At 49.7% G+C, this 23,669-nt stretch overlaps 1 protein-coding gene across 2 annotated transcripts; it reads left to right on the plus strand.

Moving 5' to 3' along the window:
• The first annotated feature begins 3,080 nt into the window (after window positions 1–3,080).
• RGS10 (regulator of G protein signaling 10) lies at window positions 3,081–19,035 on the plus strand. Of its 2 annotated transcripts, XR_010792650.1 has the most exons (6): window positions 3,081–3,446; window positions 4,686–4,804; window positions 15,728–15,814; window positions 16,417–16,560; window positions 16,668–18,770; window positions 18,828–19,035. XR_010792650.1 is itself a non-coding variant. In XM_066601363.1 (5 exons), exons 1-5 carry the CDS (start codon window positions 3,398–3,400, stop codon window positions 16,815–16,817), a joined length of 549 nt encoding a protein of 182 aa, XP_066457460.1. In that variant the 5' UTR covers window positions 3,081–3,397; the 3' UTR covers window positions 16,818–19,035. The 2 variants fall into 2 exon arrangements, 1 of the variants encoding a protein (XP_066457460.1); XM_066601363.1 differs by having other exon boundaries at window positions 16,668–19,035.
• The last annotated feature ends 4,634 nt before the right edge of the window (window positions 19,036–23,669 follow it).

A 23,669-nucleotide genomic window follows, 5' to 3' on the forward strand; every position in this document is an offset into this window, starting at 1 on the left:
CAGGAGCTCACAATCTAATCTCCCCATCACACACAATGTATCACTTCCATCATCCCTGACCCCAGGAGCTCACAATCTAATCTCTCATCACACACAATGTATCACTCCCATCATCCTTGACCCCAGGAGCTCACAATCTAATCTCCCCATCACACACAGTGTATCACTGCCATCATCCCTGACCCCAGGAGCTCACAATCTAATCTCCCCATCACACACAATATATCACTCTCATCATCCCTGACCCCAGGAGCTCACAATCTAATCTCCCCATCACACACAATGTATCACTCTCATCATCCCTGACCCCAGGAGCTCACAATCTAATCTCCCTATCACACAGTGTATCACTCCCATCATCCCTGACCCCAGGAGCTCACAATCTAATCTCCCCATCACACACAATGTATCACTCCCATCATCACTGACCCCAGGAGCTCACAATCTAATCTCCCCATCACACACAATATATCACTCCCATCATCCCCGACCCCAGGAGCTCACAATCTAATCTCCCCATCACACACAATATATCACTCCCATCATCACTGACCCCAGGAGCTCACAATCTAATCTCCCCATCACACACAATATATCACTCCCATCATCCCCGACCCCAGGAGCTCACAATCTAATCTCCCCATCACACACAATGTATCAGTCCCATCATCCCTGACCCCAGGAGCTCACAATCTAATCTCCCCATCACACACAGTGTATCACTGCCATCATCCCTGACCCCAGGAGCTCACAATCTAATCTCCCCATCACACACAATGTATCACTCCCATCATCCCTGACCCCAGGAGCTCACAATCTAATCTCCCCATCACACACAATGTATCACTCCCATCATCTCCGACCCCAGGAGCTCACAATCTAATCTCCCTATCACACACAATATATCACTCCCATCATCCCTGACCCCAGGAGCTCACAATCTAATCTCCCCATCACACACAATGTATCACTCCCATCATCCCTGACCCCAGGAGCTCACAATCTAATCTCCCTATATCACACAATGTATCACTCCCATCATCCCTGACCCCAGGAGCTCACAATCTAATTTCCCCATCATACATACAATGTATCACTCCCATCATCCTTGACCCCAGGAGCTCACAATCTAATCTCCCTATCACACAAAATATATCACTCCCATCATCCCTGACCCCAGGAGCTCACAATCTAATCTCCGCATCCCACACAATGTATCACTCCCATCATCCCTGACTCCAGGAGCTCACAATCTAATCTCCGCATCCCACACAATGTATCACTCCCATCATCCCCGACCCCAGGAGCTCACAATCTAATCTCCCCATCACACACAATGTATCACTCCCCTCATCCCTGACCCCAGGAGCTCACAATCTAATTTCCCCATCATACATACAATGTATCACTCCCATCATCCCTGACCCCAGGAGCTCACAATCTAATCTCCCTATATCACACAATGTATCACTTCCATCATCCCTGACCCCAGGAGCTCACAATCTAATCTCCCATCACACACAATGTATCACTCCCATCATCCCCGACCCCAGGAGCTCACAATCTAATCTCCCCATCACACACAATGTATCACTCCCATCATCCCTGACCCCAGGAGCTCACAATCTAATCTCCCTATCACACACAATATATCACTCCCATCATCCCCGACCCCAGGAGCTCACAATCTAATCTCTCATCACACATAATGTATCACTCCCATCATCCCTGACCCCAGGAGCTCACAATCTAATCTCCCTATATCACACAATGTATCACTTCCATCATCCCTGACCCCAGGAGCTCACAATCTAATCTCCCATCACACACAATGTATCACTCCCATCATCCCTGACCCCAGGAGCTCACAATCTAATCTCCCCATCACACACAATGTATCACTCCCATCATCCCTGACCCCAGGAGCTCACAATCTAATTTCCCCATCATACATAGAATGTATCACTCCCATCATCCCTGACCCCAGGAGCTCACAATCTAATCTCCCTATATCACACAATATATCACTCCCATCATCCCTGACCCCAGGAGCTCACAATCTAATCTCCCTATCACACACAATATATCACTCCCATCATCCCTGACCCCAGGAGCTCACAATCTAATCTCCCCATCACACACACAATGTATCACTCCCATCATCCCTGACTCTAGGAGCTCACAATCTAATCTCTGCATCCCACACAATGTATCACTCCCATCATCCCCGACCCCAGGAGCTCACAATCTAATCTCCCATCACACACAATGTATCACTCCCATCATCCCTGACCCCAGGAGCTCACAATCTAATCTCTCATCACACACAATGTATCACTCCCATCATCCCTGACCCCAGGAGCTCACAATCTAATCTCCCCATCACACACACAATGTATCACTCCCATCATCCCTGACCCCAGGAGCTCACAATCTAATCGCCCCATCACACATAATGTATCACTCCCATCATCCCTGACCCCAGGAGCTCACAATCTAATCTCCCCATCACACACAATGTATCACTCCCATCATCCCTGACCTCAGGAGCTCACAATCTAATCTCCCTATTGCACACAATGTATCACTCCCATCATCCCTGACCCCAGGAGCTCACAATCTAATCTCTCATCACACACAATGTATCACTCCCATCATCCCTGACCCCAGGAGCTCACAATCTAATCTCTCATCACACACAATGTATCACTGCCATCATCCCTGACCCCAGGAGCTCACAATCTAATCTCCCCATCACACACACAATGTATCACTCCCATCATCCCTGATCCCAGGAGCTTACAATCTAATCCCCCAATCACACACACAATGTATCACTCCCATCATCCCTGACCCCAGGAGCTCACAATCTAATCTCCCCATCACACAATGTATCACTCCCATCATCCCTGACCCCAGGAGCTCACAATCTAATGTTAACCTGAAATATAGATGTTGCAGATGTTGCCCCTGGGTAGATTTGGGCTGGGGGTGAGCGGTAAGCACGTGGCACGGAGGCGGCTCTAGGGGAGGATCAGTGAGGGAGTGCTGGGCTCCTCTGCTGCATCTCCTGATAGTCAGAGTCTCTACAAGTCTGCACAGAGACCTTCCGCTGTCCCCACCCAACTGCTTCTAGAGCCCGGGAAAAGGATACCCCGGGGGCAGCAGAGGGTGGAGATGTAATACCCCCATGTATGTGATCTGCCACCTGCTCACCCCCCATCACCCCACAAGAGTGAGGGCAGAGACTTGTCCTAGGAGGGAGGTGCAGACCGCTGTGGGTGGGAAGAGACCGTCTGTGACTCAGAAACTGGCACAGAGGGTGCTGGAGACATCCAGTAAGACGGGGGGCTGAAGGGAGGCTTTATTCATCCGCACTTGTGTCACCCTGCAGGACATGTTCACCCGGGCAGTCGGCAGATTGGGCAGGAAGAGACCCCCGTCAGGTCAGTGGCAGCGGCTCCTGTTTCTGCATTTCACAGAGCAGGAAAGAGACCAGAGATCCCGGCCAAGAAGTTACTGAAACTCCTGTGTGAGGTCCCCGGCTTCCATCTCTGCTGCCCGCGCCCCATCCTGCATCTATTCATCCTCTCTTTGCCCCCTGCTCCACCTGTCTAGTGCCCTCTTATCTCCTGCACCCCCTGCCCTCTCCTTGCTTATCCCCATCCATCCCCTGCATCCCTTATCCTGCTCCCCCATATCACCTGTACACTCCGGCCCCCAATCCCATCTTCACTTCCTCTCTGTCTCCCCATCCATCTCCAGTGCCCTCTTATCCCCATCCATCTCCTGAACCCCCTGCTGTTCCCTCTTATCCCCCTGCATCGCCTATCCTGCTCCAACATATCACCTGTATACTTTGGCCCCCAATCCCATCTTCACTTACTTCCTCTCTGTCTCCTGCACCCCCTGCCCTATGCCCTCTTATCCCTATCCACCGCCTGCACCCTCTGCTGTGCTCGCTTGTCCCCATCCACCGCCTGCACTCCCTGCTGTGCCCTCTTATCGCCATCCATCTCCTGCACCCCCTGCCCTGTGCCATGTTATCCCTATTCACCTCCTGCACCGCCTGCCCTGTGCCCTCTTATCTGCATCGCTCTCCTGCACCCCCTGCCCTGTACCCTCTTATCCCCATCCATCTCCTGCACCCCCTGCCCTGTACCCTCTTATCTCCATCCATCTCCTGCACCCCTTGCCCTGTGCCATGTTATCCCCATTCACCTTCTGCACCACCTGCCCTGTGCCCTCTTATCCCATCTACCCCTTGCCCTGTGGCACAGTGTTGGCGTGACTTGTTGTGTCTGTACAATCCACTCAGAACATGAAATGAGGAAGCGAGGTTTCTAGCAGCGGAAGTCACCGGAGTTTCGTGCTCTTCTGAACTTCTTGCAGCGTTCGCCTTTTCTGCTGACGGCTTCTCACTCTGATGCAAGAGCTGCGGTCGTGCGTTTCCTTCTGTCTGCAGCCCCCATTGTCACTCAGCAATATATTATCCTTCATACCTGAGTATCAGCGGGGTATGAGCGGCGCCCCCTACAGGTCTGCTGCATACATGCACCCCTCTCTGTTCCCCTCAGTCCTGATGGGCCCACTAAGAGCAGGGTCAGAGGTCGCGTAGCGTTCGGACTCGGGGTCATTCTGTACAATTATTGTAGAAGCTAAAAGTTTTTTCTATCATCTTTCAGAAATTCACAACAATGAAGGTTCCTCGAATGTCCAAGATCAGAACCTTGAAGGAACCCAGAGCTGGGCAGCATCGCTGGACAACCTACTGCAGGACCCGGCCGGGGTGGCAGAGTTCACAGTGAGTCACTGGAGAAGACGTTGTAGAATATTCTGCCACAGTGGATGTATTGTGCCCCGTGGCATGGAGACCGTCAGTATGGAGGCCCCAGGTGCCAAGTGTCGCCAGAGAGTAAGCTGAGAGGGTGGACCGATACGTTCTGGATCTGGTCGTTACACTAGTCACATAATGTGGGGGGCTCTTAGGGAATCGTTGTGTAGGATTCCACCACGGCCCCCCAACAGCGTCTCCGTACAATGACCCCTAATTTACAGGGGAGAAGATTCTACCTCAGGAAGCAGCCGGTGTGAAAGTTTACGAGAGCCATGCTCGATATGGTAGAACACAGTTCTGCTCTCACCTCACCCACCATCCACACTGCACTTCATCACCCATCATCCACACTGCACCTTATCATCCCCACTGCACCTCGTCACCCACAATCCACACTGCACTTCATCACCCATACTGCACCTCATCACCCATCATCCACACTGCACCTAATCATCCCCACTGCAGCTCGTCACCCACCATCCACACTGCACTTCATCACCCACCATCCACACTATACCTCATCACCCATACTGCACCTAATCACCCACCATCCACACTGCACCTAATCATCTCCACTGCAGCTCGTCACCCACCATCCACACTGCACCTCATCACCCACCATCCACACTATGTCTCATCACCCATACTGCACCTAATCACCCACCATCAGCACTGCACCTCATCACCCACCATCCACCTCATCACCCACCATACACTCTGCACCTCATCATCCCCACTGCACCTCGTCACCCACCTTCCACACTGCACCTCATCACCCATACTGCACCTCATCACTCACCATCCACACTGCACCTCGTCACCCACCATCCACACTATACCTCATCACCCATACTGCACCTCATCACCCACCATCCACTCTGCACCTCATCACCCACCATCCACACTGCACCTCATCACCCACCATCCACACTGCACCTCATCATCCCCACTGCACCTTGTCACCCACCTTCCACACTGCACCTCATCACTCACCATCCACACTGCACCTCATCACCCACCATCCACACTATACCTCATCACCCTAGAAGATTCGACCTCATGAAGCAACCGGTGTGAAAGTTTACAAGAGCCATGCTTGATATGGTAGAACACAGTCCTGCTCCCACCTCACCCATCATCCACACTGCACCTCGTCACCCACCATCCACACTGCACTTCATCACCCATACTGCACCTCATCACCCACCTTCCACACTGCACCGCATCACCCACCATCCACACTGCACCTCATCACCCATACTGCACCTCATCACTCACCATCCACACTGCACCTCATCACCCATACTGCACCTTATCACCCACCATCCACACTATACCTCATCACCACCCATTGACACTGCACCTCATCACCCACCATCCACAATATACCTCATCACCCATACTGCACCTCATCACGCATCATCCACACTGCACTTCATCACCCAGCATTCACACTGCACCTCTCCACCCACCATCGACACTGCACCTCATCACCGATCATCCCTGACCTCAGGAGCTGACAATCTAATCTCCCCATCACACACAATATATCACTCCCATCATCCCTGACCCCAGGAGCTCACAATCTAATCTCCCCATCACACACAATGTATCACTCCCATCATCCCTGACCCCAGGAGCTCACAATCTAATCTCCCCATCACACACACAATGTATCACTGCCTCCATCCCTGACCCCAAGAACTCACAATCTAATCTCCCCATCACACACAATGCATCACTCCCATCACCCCTGACCCCAGGAGCTCACAATCTAATCTCCCCATCACACACAATGTATCACTCCCATCATCCCTGACCCCAGGAGCTCACAATCTAATCTCCCCATCACACACAATGTATCACTCCCATCATCCCTGACCCCAGGAGCTCACAATCTAATCTCCCCATCACACACAATGTATCACTCCCATCATCCCTGACCCCAGGAGCTCACAATCTAATCTCCCCATCACACACACAATGTATCACTGCCTCCATCCCTGACCCCAGGAGCTCACAATCTAATCTCCCCTTGTCACCCACCTTCCACACTGCACCTCATCACTCACCACCCATACTGCACCTCATCACCCACCATCCACACTATACCTCATCACCACCCATTGACACTGCACCTCATCACCCACCATCCACACTATACCTCACCACCCATACTGCACCTCATCACGCATCATCCACACTGCACTTCATCACCCAGCATTCACACTGCACCTCTCCACCCACCATCGACACTGCACCTCATCACCGATCATCCACACTACCCCTCCACACCCACAATATACACTATACCTCATCACCCATACTGCACCTCATCACTGATCATCCACACTGCACCTCATCACCCACCATCCACACTATACCTCATCACCCATACTGCACCTCGTCACCCACCATCCACTGCATCTCATCACTCACCATCCACACTGCACCTCCACACCCACCATACCTCATCACTCATACTGAACCTCATCCCCCACCATCCATACTGCACCTCATCATCCCCACTGCACCTCGTCACCCACATTCCACACTGCACCTCTTCACCCACCATCCACACTGCACCTCATTACCCACCATCCACACTATACCTCATCACCCATACTGCATCTAATCACCCACCATCAACACTGCACCTCATCACCCACCATCAACACTGCACCTCATCACCCACTATCAACACTGCACCTCATCACCCACCATCCACTCTGCACCTCGTCACCCACCTTCCACACTGCACCTCATCACCCACCATCCACACTGCACCTCATCACTCACCATCCACACTGCACCTCATCATCCCCACTGCACCTCATCACCCACCATCCACACTGCACCTCATCACTCACCATCCACACTGCACCTCATCACCCACCATCCACACTGTACCTCATCACCCACTATCAACACTGCACCTCATCACCCACCATCCACTCTGCACCTCATCACCCACCATCCACTCTGTACCGCATCATCCCCACTGCACCTCGTCACCCACCTTCCACACTGCACCTCATCACCCACCATCCACACTGCACCTCATCACCCACCATCCACACTGTACCTTATCACCCACACTGCACTACATTACCCACCATTGACACTGCACCCCATCACCCACCATCCACTCTGAACCTCATCACCCACCATCCACACTGCACCTCATCACCCACCATTGACACTGCACCTCATCACTCACCATCCACACTGCACTTCATCACCCACCATCCACACTGCACCTCATCATCCACACTGCACCTCTCCACCCACCATCGACACTGTACCTCATCACCGATCATCCACACTACCCCTCCACACCCACAATCTACACTATACCTCATCACCCATACTGCACCTCATCACTGATCATCCACACTGCACCTCATCACCCACCATCCACACTATACCTCATCACCCATACTGCACCTCGTCACCCACCATCCACTGCATCTCATCACTCATCATCCACCATCCACACTGCACCTCTACACCCACCATCCACACCATACCTCATCACTCATACTGCACCTCATCACCCACCATCCATACTGCACCTCATCACCCACCATCCATACTGCACCTCATCATATACCATGCACATTTTTCGCCTGGTGTCACTCACCCCTCCGCCACTGTCCCTTGTCTCCTTCCCGGCTCCTGTGCTGGGAGTCTCCTTGCTACCGCCACAAATTGCAAGCATTATGCAAGGCCGGCAAGGAGACTAACAGCGGGTGACCGACTGCGGCGGAGCAGGGACGGGAGAAGGCAGAGCACTGGGGGCAGTGACATCGGGGGAATGCAGCAGAGAGGGGTGGTGGAAATGACAGTGCCGACGACGGCAGGGGAGAAGGTCATAGAATCATAGAATGGTAGAGTTGGAAGGGACCTCCAGGGTCATCGGGTCCGACCCCCTGCTCTGTGCAGGATCACTAAATCATTCCAGACAGATATTTGTCCAGCCTTTATTTGAACACTTCCAGTGAAGGAGAACTCCCCACCTCCTGTGGTAACCTGTTCCACTCATTGATCCCCCTCACAGTCTAATATCTAATCTGTGTCTCCTCCCTTTCAGTTTCATCCCATTGCTTCTAGTCTTTTCTTGTGGAGATGAAAATAGGGCTGATCCCTCTGCACTGTGACGGCCCTTCAGATATTTGTAGTCAGCTATTAAGTCTCCTCTCGGCCTTCATTTTTGCAACCTAAACATTCCCAGATCCTTTAACCGTTCCTCATAGGACATGATTTGCAGACCGCTCACCATCTTGGTAACTCTTCTCTGAACTTGCTCCAGTTTGTCTATGTCTTTGTTAAAATGGGGTGCCCAGAACTGGACCCAGTATTCCAGATGAGGTCTGACTAAGGAAGAGTAGAGGGGGATAATGACCTCACGTGATCTAGACTCTAAGCTTCTCTTAATACATCCGAGAATTGTGTTTGCCTTTTTGGCTGCTGCATCACATTGTTGACTCAGGTTCAGTCTATGAACTATTAGTATACCCAAGTCTTTTTCACACGTGCTGCTGCTTACCCCAATTCCTCCCATTCTGTATGTGCTTTTCTCATTTTTCTTGCCCAGATGTAGGACTTTGCATTTCTCCTTGTTAAATACCATTCTGTTAGTCGCTGCCCACTGTTCAAGCTTTTCTAGATCTTTTTGAATCCTCTCTCTCTTCCCTAGTGTTAGCTATCCCTCCTAGCTTTGTGTCATCAGCAAATTTGATCAGTTTCCCATCAATTCCCTCCTCCAGATCATTTATAATAATGTTGACCAACACTGGGCCTAGGACAGAGCCTTGTGGTCCCCACTTGATACATTCTTCAACTAGGATGTGCAGCCATTTATGATCACTCTTTGAGTACGATCACTCAGCCAGTTGTGAATCCACCTAACAGTTACCTTGTCAATCCCATATTTGGTCATTTTTTCAATAAGTATGGTATGAGATACTTTGTCAACTGCTTTACTAAGGTCAAGAAAAACTATATCCACCGGATTTCCTTAATCAACCCAGTCAGTGATACCTTCATAGAAGGAAATTAGATTAGTCTGGCATGACTTGTTTGTTACAAACCCATGCTGGCTCTGGTTAATTACTCCATTCTCATCCAAGTACTTGCATACATGCTGTTTAATAATTTGTTCAAAGATCTTTCCCTGTATAGAAGTCAGGCTCACAGGCCTGTAGTTTCCTGGATCCACCTTCTTCCCTTTTTTGAAGATAGGGATAACATTTGCCCTTTTCCAATCTTCTGTGACTTCTCCTGTTCTCCAGTAATTTTCAAAGATTATGGCGAGGGGTTCAGCAATTACCTCCGCTGCTTCCTTTAGTATCCTAGGATGTAATTCATCTGGACCTTGAGACTAGGTCGCCAGGGGAAGTATGAGAGCGGAGCAAAGAGGCCAAAGTGGAGCTGGCTTAAGGGGTTGCCGGGCGGGGAGTGCCGATGCCTGCAGGGAAGAAGGTCGTCAGGGGTAGAAGTATAAGAACAGAGCCAGGAGGCTAGAGCGGTGCCGCCTTCAGGGGTTGCCAGGCGGGAATATTCACAGCAGGGGAATGCAATAGAGGGGAGGGAACTAACAGCGCTGAAGCTGGAAGTGAAGAAGGTCGCCGGGGAAAGTATGACAGCAGAGCACAGGGCACACATGGGACACTGGCAGGGTACCAGCAGAGACAGCCTTGACCCATTCTTCACCCCAGCCAATCAAATTGTGGGCATTGGTTGTGGCCTTGCAGCTTGTCTCCACCCATTCTTCTGCCATCCTGAGCTTTCCTGGCATTTTAAAGCTGCATTGCACGTGAATAATACGTAATAAATGTGAGGTATTAGTTGGATTTTGACCACAAACCTGAGCTCACAAGCATGGTGGACTACATGTATCAGAAGGTCTGGCGCTTTGTATCTACTCTGTGCAGCCACCCACTCTATATTAAGAGGCTGTGTGAGTGGCTGTCTCATCGGTGTCCAGCACAGGTGTAATCGGCTCCCTCATTTGGCAGTATGGCCGCCTGCATGCTGAGGGGATGCAGTTATCTGCCCTCCTGTATTAGGAAGGATCCGGCCGTTCGCTGTGATTGTTTAATTGTATAAAATGAACGACGAGCAAAAAGTGACCGATTCTCGTTTATTGTTCAGTCATTGGCTGCGGTTAGACCGGGCGATTATCGTTCACTTTCACTATTTCAACAAGAATCGTTCCGTCTAAAAGTGCCTTAATTGGCGTGAAACGCAGAGACGTTATCAGATATGTGTTATTTCTCTGTGAGATCTGGAGACACAGCAGTACTGCTCAGTAATAGTGTGACGTAGTGGTGAGAGTACTAGTGATATTAGTACTGCTCAGTAATAGTGTGACGTGGTGGTGAGAGTACTAGTGATATTAGTACTGCTCAGTAATAGTGTGACGTGGTGGTGAGAGTACTAGTGATATTAGTACTGCTCAGTAATAGTGTGACGTGGTGGTGAGAGTACTAGTGATATTAGTACTGCTCAGTAATAGTGTGACGTGGTGGTGAGAGTACTAGTGATATTAGTACTGCTCAGTAATAGTGTGACGTAGTGGTGGGAGTACTAGTGATATTAGTACTGCTCAGTAATAGTGTGACGTGGTGGTGAGAGTACTAGTGATATTAGTACTGCTCAGTAATAGTGTGACGTAGTGGTGAGAGTACTAGTGATATTAGTACTGCTCAGTAATAGTGTGACGTGGTGGTGAGAGTACTAGTGATATTAGTACTGCTCAGTAATAGTGTGACGTAGTGGTGAGAGTACTAGTGATATTAGTACTGCTCAGTAATAGTGTGACGTGGTGGTGAGAGTACTAGTGATATTAGTACTGCTCAGTAATAGTGTGACGTGGTGGTGAGAGTACTAGTGATATTAGTACTGCTCAGTAATAGTGTGACGTGGTGGTGAGAGTACTAGTGATATTAGTACTGCTCAGTAATAGTGTGACGTAGTGGTGAGAGTACTAGTGATATTAGTACTGCTCAGTAATAGTGTGACGTAGTGGTGGGAGTACTAGTGATATTAGTACTGCTCAGTAATAGTGTGACGTGGTGGTGAGAGTACTAGTGATATTAGTACTGCTCAGTAATAGTGTGACGTAGTGGTGAGAGTACTAGTGATATTAGTACTGCTCAGTAATAGTGTGACGTAGTGGTGAGAGTACTAGTGATATTAGTACTGCTCAGTAATAGTGTGACGTGGTGGTGAGAGTACTAGTGATATTAGTACTGCTCAGTAATAGTGTGACGTGGTGGTGAGAGTACTAGTGATATTAGTACTGCTCAGTAATAGTGTGACGTGGTGGTGAGAGTACTAGTGATATTAGTACTGCTCAGTAATAGTGTGACGTAGTGGTGAGAGTACTAGTGATATTAGTACTGCTCAGTAATAGTGTGACGTAGTGGTGGGAGTACTAGTGATATTAGTACTGCTCAGTAATAGTGTGACGTGGTGGTGAGAGTACTAGTGATATTAGTACTGCTCAGTAATAGTGTGACGTAGTGGTGAGAGTACTAGTGATATTAGTACTGCTCAGTAATAGTGTGACGTAGTGGTGAGAGTACTAGTGATATTAGTACTGCTCAGTAATAGTGTGACGTGGTGGTGAGAGTACTAGTGATATTAGTACTGCTCAGTAATAGTGTGACGTGGTGGTGAGAGTACTAGTGATATTAGTACTGCTCAGTAATAGTGATTGGCGGTGCTGCGCTGCTGTAGTGGCGGTACTAGTGCTTGGTAATGGCGGTCTTGAATACTGACAGTAATTGTGCTTATCAATAGTGCATAGTGGTGAGAGTACTACTGGTAGCATTAATGCTGGAGTATTAGCAGTAACCCTGCATAGTAATGGTGCTCATCAGTGGTGTGATGGAGGAGTAACAATACTAGTGTGTAGTAATACTGCTTGGTAGCCGTGCGCTGGAGTACTGAACCGCAGTAGTGATGGACGCTACAAGCACCACAGATGGTTATACGGTATAGTGCATGTCACCTCAAGACCCAACACATTGACCTCAGCACTCTCCTCCAGACAGTCTCATCCCCGCTGAGCAGTCTCACTCCCACCATGCAGTCTCATGCCCACTGAGCACTCTCACACTCATCAGGCGCTCTTATCCCCACTGAGTAGTCTCATCCCAACTGAGCACTCACACTCCCACTGTGCAGTCTCATCCCCACTGAGTACTCTCACTCTCATGAGGCACTCTTATCCCCACTGAGCAGTCCCATTACCACTGAGCAGTCTCATCCCCACTGAGCACTCTCACTCTCATCAGGCGCTTTTATCCCCATTGCGCAGTCTCCTCCCCACTGAGCACTCTCACTCTCATCCCCACTGAGTACTCTCACTCTCATGAGGCACTCTTATCCCCACTGAGCAGTCCCATTACCACTGAGCAGTCTCATCCCCACCGAGTACTCTCACTCTCATCAGGTGCTCTTATCCCCACTGAGCAGTCCCATCCCCACTGAGCAGTCTCATCCGCATTGAGCAGTCTCATCCGTATTGAGCAGTCTCATCCCCACTGAGCAGTCTCACTCTCATCAGGCGCTTTTATCCCCACCACGCAGTCTCATCGCCACTGAGCACTCTCACTCTCATCAGGCGCTCTTATCCCCACTGATCAGTCTCATCCCCACTGATCAGTCTCATCCCCACTGAGCAGTCTCATCCCCACTGAGCAGTCTCACTCTCATCCCCACTGAGCAGTCTCTGGGCTGTGGCCGGGATGTTTATATGGAAGGGCCAAAAACGTCTCTTCTGTTTACTCCTGAACATAAAAAATCGTAGATTTTCTCAGCGCAAGTATTTCTCGCTCGCTCTGCGTCCCGGACGCCATCATGAGGGACGAGCAAATCTTATACCGCAGGCAGGACGGCGTGATAACAGCCCCTCCCCCACTGCTGGCCCATATTCACACATGGGGGCAGACGTATTTGCACAGGTTTCTGTCTACGGACGGGCGGCTGGTAAATTGCAGGGTGACTCAAGGCGTTTTCTGAGACGCGGCGATCATCAGGGTACGGGCTCTTACACGCAAACATAAACACGTGCAGAACGCAGTGAATAGAGATCATTGATTTCATTCACAGCTGCATATTTTTGACTTCTATCTTGAAATCTGCGTGTTCGCTGCGTATTTACGGGAAACATCAAAGCGTTTTTTTTTTTTAATTGCGTGTAAAAAAACTGACGATAGGCAGAAACGGGCAGGAAAATAGCTTGTTTCGATCCATGAATAAGCTGCGTATTCACGGACTGAAATACGCATACGCCCGTATGAAACGGTGTATTCCCATAGGCGAGCCGTTCACCAGAAGCGGCACATCACCGTCTACTGTTTGGTGGCCCGGAGTGGTACTGCAGCTCTCGTCCTTCCGCTTCAATGTTGTTCTGCTCCCAGCTCTGTCAAGCATCGGATCGGTGGGGGTGATGCGGGATGTTGGACTCCCACCAATCTGGTATTGATGACCTATCCGGAGGAGAAGTCATCAATGGTTTAGTAGCAGAACCCCCTTTGAAACAGGATGGGTCAATGGCATTCAATGTGAATAAAGTTTTCCATTGGGTACTAATAATCTGCCGCACCATCTGTCCAAGGGGGTTAAATTGGGAGGGGCACCAAGAGAGTTTAAGGACCCTTTTGGAAGGGCACCAATTGCCCATGCGGGCGCCGATCAATGATACAACAAGTCAATCGATGTTCATTTAAAACAATCAGCCTACCCCATACCAACTACAACTACCCAACACCAGCCACTGCCCACCACCAGCACACATACCTGCTTGGGGTGGGTAATACTAGCAGTTGTCGGAGGTTGGAGTATGTGTGCTGGTGGTGGGCAATGGCTGGTGTTGGGTGGTTGTAGTTGGTAGTGGGTATGCTGAATGTTAATGGCAGTGGTGGTAGGCAATGGCTGCTGAAGAGGTGGGTAATACTAGTAGTTGTTGGAGGTCGGAGTATTATCCACTACCACCACCCACCAGCAACACAACCACTACCATTTCCAACAACTACTGCCATAACCTGCTAGTAGCAGCTCTCACCCACTACTAGCTACGACCACCACTGCCATCACCCACCACCAGTGAGCATCACTCACCATGAAATCTAGCACTTCCTATCACCAGCCATTTCCCACCAGCATGCCAGTTACCACCACCTACCAGAAGCCACTGCCAACCACCAGCATACCCACTACCACATACAAATGCTGCCATTCCCCATCTTCAGCAGCCATTTCCCATCATCACTGCTATTACCAATTAGCATATCCACTACCAACTACAACCACTCAACACCAGCCACTACCCACTACCAGCACACATACTCCGACCTCCAACAACTGCTAGTATTACCCACCTCCAACAGGAATTATCCACTACCACCACCCACCAGCAGCTAGTGCCAACCACCACTGCCACCACAAACACACCCACTACCATTTCCAACAACTGCTGGCATCACCTGCTAGTAGCAGCTCTTGCCCACCACTGCCTACCACGACGACTGCCATCACCCACCATGCTACCACTTTGCACCATGTCTGCCATTACCAACCACAAGCCATTGCCCACCAGCATGCCCAGTACCTACCAGAAGCCACTGCCCATCACTACATCCACTACTTCCAACAACTGCTTCCATCAACCACCTCCAGCAGCCATTGCCCATCACCATTGCTATCACTCACAACCCATGCACCAGAAGGGGTCTGTTTTGCTCATATACCATCTGTAATATGTCATATATTGATATAATGGCACCAGCGGTTCTCTTACTCGTTTTTCGTATGCAGCTTCTGTCTGTTTCCTGCATCTTTGCTGTTTTCACGAATCTATTTCTGGCTTTTGCTTAGGATTTCTTGAAGAAAGAGTTCAGTGAAGAGAACCTGCTCTTCTGGTTGGCATGTGAAGATTTCAAGAAGATAGAAGATCAGGAGGAGGTAGGTGCACAGATTGTAGGCTAACTGCTTCCAACGATGACACCAGGTGGAGAAAAAGCTTTTCTTAGGGCTTACACCCCCAGAGCAGAGAGGGAAACCTACAGAGAAAATTGAGGGACCGACCTCAAAAGACTTTCCACCTGCCTGAGATGACCATGGCTGGACGTTGATTATTGCAAAGTGACAAGAGCTTGGACATCCATCCTTGGGATGTTTTCTCCTTTGTGTTGTCCATAACACATCATGATGATCAGCGGTGGAGGAAGTGTTGCCCCACACTCTAGGACACTCAACCTCCATGGTTCAGCCTTCGTTGGAGGATATGTGTCCATAGATAGGGTTATGGTTATTGTCCTTTGGTTTCTGGGCCTTGTCTTTACTGAGGTGGTGGGGAGTTCTCCTTCAATGGAAGTGTTCAAACAAAGGCTGGACAAATATCTGTTTGGGATGATTTAGTGATCCTGCATTGAGCAGGGGGTTGGACCTGATGATCCTGGAGGTCCCTTCCAACTCTACCAGTCTATGTTCTTCTTCCCTGACACCTCCGGTAGAAGTCGCATCTCACAATCATACGAAAATATTTTCTATTTTTCCTTGCTCAGATGCAAAGTAAAGCGAAACACATATACAGGACGTTCCTCTGCAGCAAAGCCACGTCTCAGGTCAACGTTGAGGGTCAGTGCGAGGTCCGGGAGCAGATGCTGAAGCAGCCTCATCCTCTGATGTTTGAGAAGCTCCAGGAACAGGTAGGAATCCTGCAGAACCCTTGGCCTCTCCTGGACATTACGGCTGTGGCATGGAGTCTGTTTTTTTTATTAATGGCTGCTGATGGTATTTTCTTCTATCCATACAGATCTTCAAACTCATGAAATATGACAGTTACAGACGATTCCTGAAGTCAGAGAAGTTTCAGAAACTCCGGACATCTGAGGAGGAATTGAGAGTGGCCTCTGGAGCTGGAGAATCCACACCAAAACGAGCATCGAGAATCTACAACACATGATTCCCCTCCGTCACATGATACCAGTCATGTGATTCCCCTCAGTCACATGATACACACTGATCACCTGATATGCGCCGATCATGTGATTCTCCTCTAGTCAGGTGATGCTGCTATTGGATCCTGTGCTCGGAGATCGTAGAGGACTGTAACTTGCCCAAGCACACGCCGTGGCTTTGCTTCCAGGCACATATGGGACAATGATTACACATATAAACACACGAAGGGAGAGTTATTAAGGCCAACATTTCATACACTGGTCCTAATATTATCCCTGCCGATGCACGCTGCCTCTACTATATGAAGAGGCGCCCGCCCCTCTTCATATATACTATGCTGACAAAAGTATTGGGATGCAAATAGAAGGTGATGAAATTCAGTTTGATTGACATTTTTCAATACAGTGTTGGGCCGCCTTTGGCCTCATTGACTATAGTAACCCTCTTAGGCATACTTTCCACAAATTCCCATAGATGTGTTGGGGGATTTGCCTCCATTCCTCAAGAAGAGCGGGGGATGATGGCTGTGTTGGGTGCACAGATATGGCGTTCTAGTTCATTTCAAAGATGATCGATGCAATTGAGATCCGGACTTTGGGTCGGCCAATGAAGTTTGCAGACGTTTTGCTCCTCAAATCAAGCCTCAACACTGCGTGATGTATGACATGGCGCTCGGTCATGTTGGTAGAGACATGGAGCTGTACCAGAGTATTGCCACAGGGCAGGTGATGCCACATTGTCCCGAATGTCTCTGTACCCATTGGTGTTGATGGTGACTTCACTATAACCAATGGCCCTAGTGCTTCCCAGCAGAAACACCCCCACACCATAACAGAGCTTCCTCCAAACTTCTCTGTTGGGTCGATGCAATCGCGTAGAAACAGCTCTTCAGGCAACCGCCACAGTCAAGGGCGCCATCCGATCGGAAGATGGTGTACTGTGATTCATCTGTCCACAACACTTGTTTCCACTCACTTACAGACAGTTGTTCCAAGCCCCATCGCAGGCGCCGCTGTGCATCCACTGCTGGGATGTTGTGTGCAGCCGCTCGTCTGCCATTCCCTACAGATGTTTCTGGTGCTAATGGATGTCCAATGGTCTGTGAGACCTCATGAGCGAGGACAGACGATGTGTTTGATGTCTTCACAGCTCCTACAAGGTTTCGTTGTCCACGTTCTGTCAGTTTACGAGGTCTCCCTGAAGGTGGCGGCACTGCACACACCGGATGGTCTCCAATTCTGAACAACATGGGCAGCAGTGGACTTCAGAAGGTCCAGAAGTGCTGCAATGTCCCTTTCTGATTGGTTGGTGACATTTCACCACCAGACCCCGTTGTCAGCTCTACACCTGGTGACATCCCACCACCAGACCCCATTGTCATCTCTACACCTGGTGACATCCCACCACCCGACCCTGTTGTCAGCTCTACACCTGGTGACATCCCACCACCAGACCCCATTGTCAACTCTACATCTGGTGACATCCTACCACCAGACCCCGTTGTCAGCTTTACACCTGGTGACATCCCACCACCAGACCCCGTTGTCAGCTTTACACCTGGTGACATCCCACCACCAGACCCAATGGTCATCTTTACTCCTAGTGACATCCCACCACGAGACCCCGTTGTCAACTCTACACCTGGTGACATCCCACCGACAGACCCCTTTGTCAGCTCTACACCTGGGGCATCTGATGGTTTCTGTACTAGGATCTCCTGTGTGATCCTCTCCTTTATACCGAATGTTCACACATCACCTGACCGCACAGGATGGTGGGGGGGCCAATACTTTTGTCATCATAGTGTATTAGCCATATCTCAGCTCCTCAATGTGCGCAGAGAGAAATCGATGCCAGCTCTACCTGGCATGGATTTCTGGTATAATTTATGCCAGGTTCCAAACAAGCTATTCCCTCTTTTCAGGAAAGTGGCGTAGAGTAGCATACGTGGCGTAGAGTAGCATACGTGGCGTAGAGTAGCATACGTGGCGTAGAGTAGCATACGTGGCGTAAGCGGGTCTTGTGCCACATTTTGCAACTTTTTTATGCCCAAAAAAGCTATGGTAAATCTCCCCCACAGTGCAGTATATGACACCGTCTAGGAGGAGGGCTCGGAGCTGGGACATCATAAGGTTATCCACCGCCCTGCCGTCTCTTCGCCGCCTGAGGCATCTATTATGCATCCAGACATAAAAGGAATTAAAATGTGTTTACTGCTTAAATAGTTGAAATGATCATTGACTCGTCTGCTGCAAGAACCACCCCGATACCAACCCAGCCACGGTATTATCTCTAAAGCCCAGTGGGACCCAAAACTCATACAGCACAGGTCACCGGACCCCAACACTAGTCACGTTATGCTCCCCACGGTCACATTGTCATCTCTCTAGCCGAGTGTAACCCTGACGTACTGCATGGGGCACACGGCCAATAATCCCCCCAGCCATAAAGTAGGTTATCAGTCCCACTATCCTCTCCTTCATCACGCTTCCCCCTCCTAGTCGCATTATCCACTCTCTATAATTACACTCTCCTCTCCACAGTCACGTTATCCTCTCTTTAACCAGACTTCCCTGCCTGAGTTCACAGTTTCCTCCCTACCGTCCTATTGTCTTGTCCTCCCCATGACCGCGTTACCCTCTCTTTATAGTTGCACTCTCTTCCCCACGGTCATATTACCCTCTCTTTATAGTTGCACTCTCTTCCCCACGATCACGTTACTGTCTTTTAATAGTTGCACTCTCTTCCCCACAGTCACGTTACCCTCTTTTTATAGTTGCACTTTCTTCACCACGGTCACATTACCCTCTCTTTATAGTTGTACTCTCTTCCCCACAGTCACGTTACCCTCTTTTTATAGTTGCACTTTCTTCCCCACGGTCATGTTACCCTCTCTTTATAGTTGCACTCTCTTCCCCACAGTCACGTTACCCTCTCTTTATAGTTGCACTCTCTTCCCCACGGTCATATTACCCTCTCTTTATAGTTGCTCTCTCTTCCCCACAGTCATGTTATCCTCTCTTTATAGTTGCATTCTCTTCCCCACGGTCACATTACCCTCTCTTTATAGTTGCTCTCTCTTCCCCACGGTCATATTACCCTCTCTTTATAGTTGCTCTCTCTTCCCCACAGTCATGTTATCCTCTCTTTATAGTTGTACTCTCTTCCCCACGGTCACGTTTCCCTCTCTTTATAGTTGCACTTTCTTCCCCACGGTCACGTTTCCCCCTCTTTATAGTTGCACTCTCTTCCCCACGGTCACATTACCCTCTTTTTATAGTTGTACTCTCTTCCCCACGGTCACATTATCCTCTCTTTATAGTTGCACTTTCCTCCCCACGGTCATGTTATCCTCTCTTTATAGTTGCACTCTCTTCCCCACGGTCATGTTACCCTCTCTTTATAGTTGCACTCTCTTCCCCACGGTCATGTTACCCTCTCTTTATAGTTGCACTCTCTTCCCCACAGTCATGTTATCCTCTCTTTATAGTTGCATTCTCTTCCCCACGGTCACATTATCCTCTCTTTATAGTTGCACTCTCTTCCCCACAGTCATGCTATCCTCTCTCTATAGTTGCACTCTCTTCCCCACGATCACGTTACTGTCTTTTAATAGTTGCACTCTCTTCCCCACAGTCACGTTACCCTCTTTTTATAGTTGCACTTTCTTCACCACGGTCATGTTACCCTCTCTTTATAGTTGCACTCTCTTCCCCACAGTCACGTTACCCTCTCTTTATAGTTGCACTCTCTTCCCCACAGTCGTATTACCCTCTCTTTATAGTTGCACTCTCTTTCGCACAGTCATGTTAACCTCTCTTTATAGTTGCATTCTCGTCCCCACGGTCACATTACCCTCTCTTTATAGTTGTACTCTCTTCCCCACGGTCACGTTTCCTTCTCTTTATAGTTGCACTTTCTTCCCCACGGTCACGTTTCCCCCTCTTTATAGTTGTACTCTCTTCCCCACGGTCACGTTTCCCTCTCTTTATTGTTGCACTCTCTTCCCCACAGTCACGTTACCCTCTCTTTATAGTTGCATTCTCTTCCCCACGGTCACATTACCCTCTCTTTATAGTTGCTCTCTCTTCCCCACGGACATATTACCCTCTCTTTATAGTTGCTCTCTCTTCCCCACAGTCACGTTATCCTCTCTTTATAGTTGCACTTTCTTCCCCACGGTCACGTTTCCCCCTCTTTATAGTTGTACTCTCTTCCCCACGGTCACGTTTCCCTCTCTTTATAGTTGTACTCTCTTCCCCACGGTCACATTACCCTCTCTTTATAGTTGTACTCTCTTCCCCACAGTCATGTTATCCTCTCTTTATAGTTGCACTCTCTTCCCCACAGTCACATTATCCTCTCTTTATAGTTGCACTCTCTTCCCCACAGTCACGTTATCCTCTCTTTATAGTTGCATTCTCTTCCCCACGGTCACATTACCCTCTCTTTATAGTTGCACTCTCTTCCCCACAGTCATGTTATCCTCTCTTTATAATTGCATTATCTTCCCCACGGTCACATTACCCTCTCTTTATAGTTCTACTCTCTTCCCCACGGTCACGTTTCCCTCTCTTTATAGTTGCACTTTCTTCCCCACAGTCACGTTTCCCACTCTTTATAGTTGCACTCTCTTCCCCACGGTCACGTTTCCCTCTCTTTATAGTTGCACTCTCTTCCCCATGGGCACATTACCCTCTCTTTAGGGTGGTTTCACACGGGCGAGAAAATCACGCAATTTTCAAGTGATGCGAGTCAGTAAAAAAGCAGGTTATGAAACCAATGATCTCCAATGGTCTCCTTCCCATTAGCGATGTTATCACTGATGCCATGTTGCGGTATGCCCTTTCTATCTGCGATGTGCGGTTTTTTATCTCCCCATCCCATGTTTCCCTATGGGCCTCCTTTTTATCGCATCACAACAAACTTGCATTGTGATGCGATTTTAACATTATAAAGTCCTACTGACTTTCACAAAAAAAAAAATTGCGCAATAAAAATGCGCGAGAAAAACGCGAGCGGCATCAAAGATTTTGTGAGAAAAAGCAGCAGCGCTGCCGCACAAATATGGTGGGGAAAAGACAAGATTCTCTCAGGGCAAAATCGCGATCGCCGGTGTGAAACCAGCCTTCCAGTGGCGCCATCGTCCCCACATTCACGCTATCGTCTCTTTATAGGTCGCACTGTCCTCTCATTAATCGCGCTTCCCAGAAAATGGAGTCACTGCATCTCAATAGGGCCAAGTGTCACCGTAGTATATGGGTTTCAGGGGCCACTGTCACTGCTGTGGGGGGCAAAATTGCTGCTAGGGGCGGCTGTGGAATGTCACTATTATACTGGGGGCCACTCTGGGGGATGTCACTATTATAATGGGGGCTGCTGTGAGGGACACAATTACTACTGGGGGCCACTGTGTGATGTCACTATTATACTGGGAGACGCTGTGTGGTCTCACTATTATACTGGGGGCCGCGCTGTGGGATGTCACTATTATACTGGGGGCTGCACTTTGAGATGTCACTATTATACTGGGAGACGCTGTGTGGTCTCACTATTATACTGGGGGCCGCGCTGTGGGATGTCACTATTATACTGGGGGCTGCACTTTGAGATGTCGCTATTATACTGGGGGCCACTCTGGGGGATGTCACTATTATAATGGGGGCTGCTGTGAGGGACATAATTACTACTGGGGGCCACTGTGTGGTCTCACTATTATACTGGGGGCCGCGCTGTGGGATGTCACTATTATACTGGGGGCCACTCTGGGGGATGTCACTAATATAATGGGGGCCGCTGTGGGGGCACAATTACTACTGGGGGCCACTGTGTGATGTCACTATTATACTGGGGGCCGCTGTGTGGTCTCACTATTATACTGGGGGCTGCGCTGTGGGATGTCACTATTATACTGGGGGCTGCACTGTGAGATGTCACTATTATACTGGGGGCCGCTCTGGGGGATGTCGCTATTATAATGGGGGCCGCTGTGGGATGTCACTATTACTGTGGGGGCTGCTCTGGGGATGTCACTATTACTGCGGGAGTTGTTCTGGGGGATATCATTATTATACTGGGGGCCGCTGTGGGATGTCACTATTATACTGGGGGCCACTGTGGGGGATGTCACTATTATACTGGGGGCCGCTGTGGGATGTCACTATTATACCGGGGGCCGCTGTGGGGGATGTCACTATTATACTGGGGGCCGCTGTGGGATGTCACTATTATACCGGGGGCCGCGCTGGGGGATGTCACTATTATAATGGGGGCCGCTGTGGGGGCACAATTACTACTGGGGGCCACTGTGTGATGTCACTATTATACTGGGGGCCGCTGTGTGGTCTCACTATTATACTGGGGGCCGCGCTGTGGGATGTCACTATTATACTGGGGGCTGCACTGTGAGATGTCACTATTATACTGGGGGCCGCTCTGGGGGATATCACTATTACTGTGGGGGCCGCTCTGGGGATGTCACTATTACTGCGGGAGTTGTTCTGGGGGATATCATTATTATACTGGGGGCCGCTGTGGGATGTCACTATTATACTGGAGGCCTGGCTGGGGAATGTCACTATTATACTGGGGGCCACTGTGGGGGATGTCACTATTATACTGGGGGCCGCTGTGGGATGTCACTATTATACCGGGGGCCGCGCTGGGGGATGTCACTATTATACTGGGGGCCGCTCTGGGGGATGTCACTATTACCGCGGGGGCCGCTCTGGGGGATGTCACTATTACCACGGGGGCCGCTCAGGGTGATGTCACCATTACCGCAGGGGTCACTCTGGGAGGTGTCACTATTACCACGGGGGCCGCTCTGGGGGATGTCACTATTACCGCGGGGGCC

This window comes from Eleutherodactylus coqui, chromosome 4 (genome assembly GCF_035609145.1).
Source record: "Eleutherodactylus coqui strain aEleCoq1 chromosome 4, aEleCoq1.hap1, whole genome shotgun sequence".
In the NCBI taxonomy this organism is placed as follows: domain Eukaryota; kingdom Metazoa; phylum Chordata; class Amphibia; order Anura; family Eleutherodactylidae; genus Eleutherodactylus; species Eleutherodactylus coqui.

Bases quoted from the DNA above. Each gene is read 5' to 3' on its own strand.
- RGS10 (XM_066601363.1), top strand. From the start codon at position 3,398: ATGTTCACCCGGGCAGTCGGCAGATTGGGCAGGAAGAGACCCCCGTCA. The intron at 4,805-15,727 runs GTGAGTCACTGG...GCTTTTGCTTAG, and splicing joins CCGGGGTGGCAGAGTTCACA to GATTTCTTGAAGAAAGAGTT. The intron at 15,815-16,416 runs GTAGGTGCACAG...TTCCTTGCTCAG, and splicing joins AGATAGAAGATCAGGAGGAG to ATGCAAAGTAAAGCGAAACA.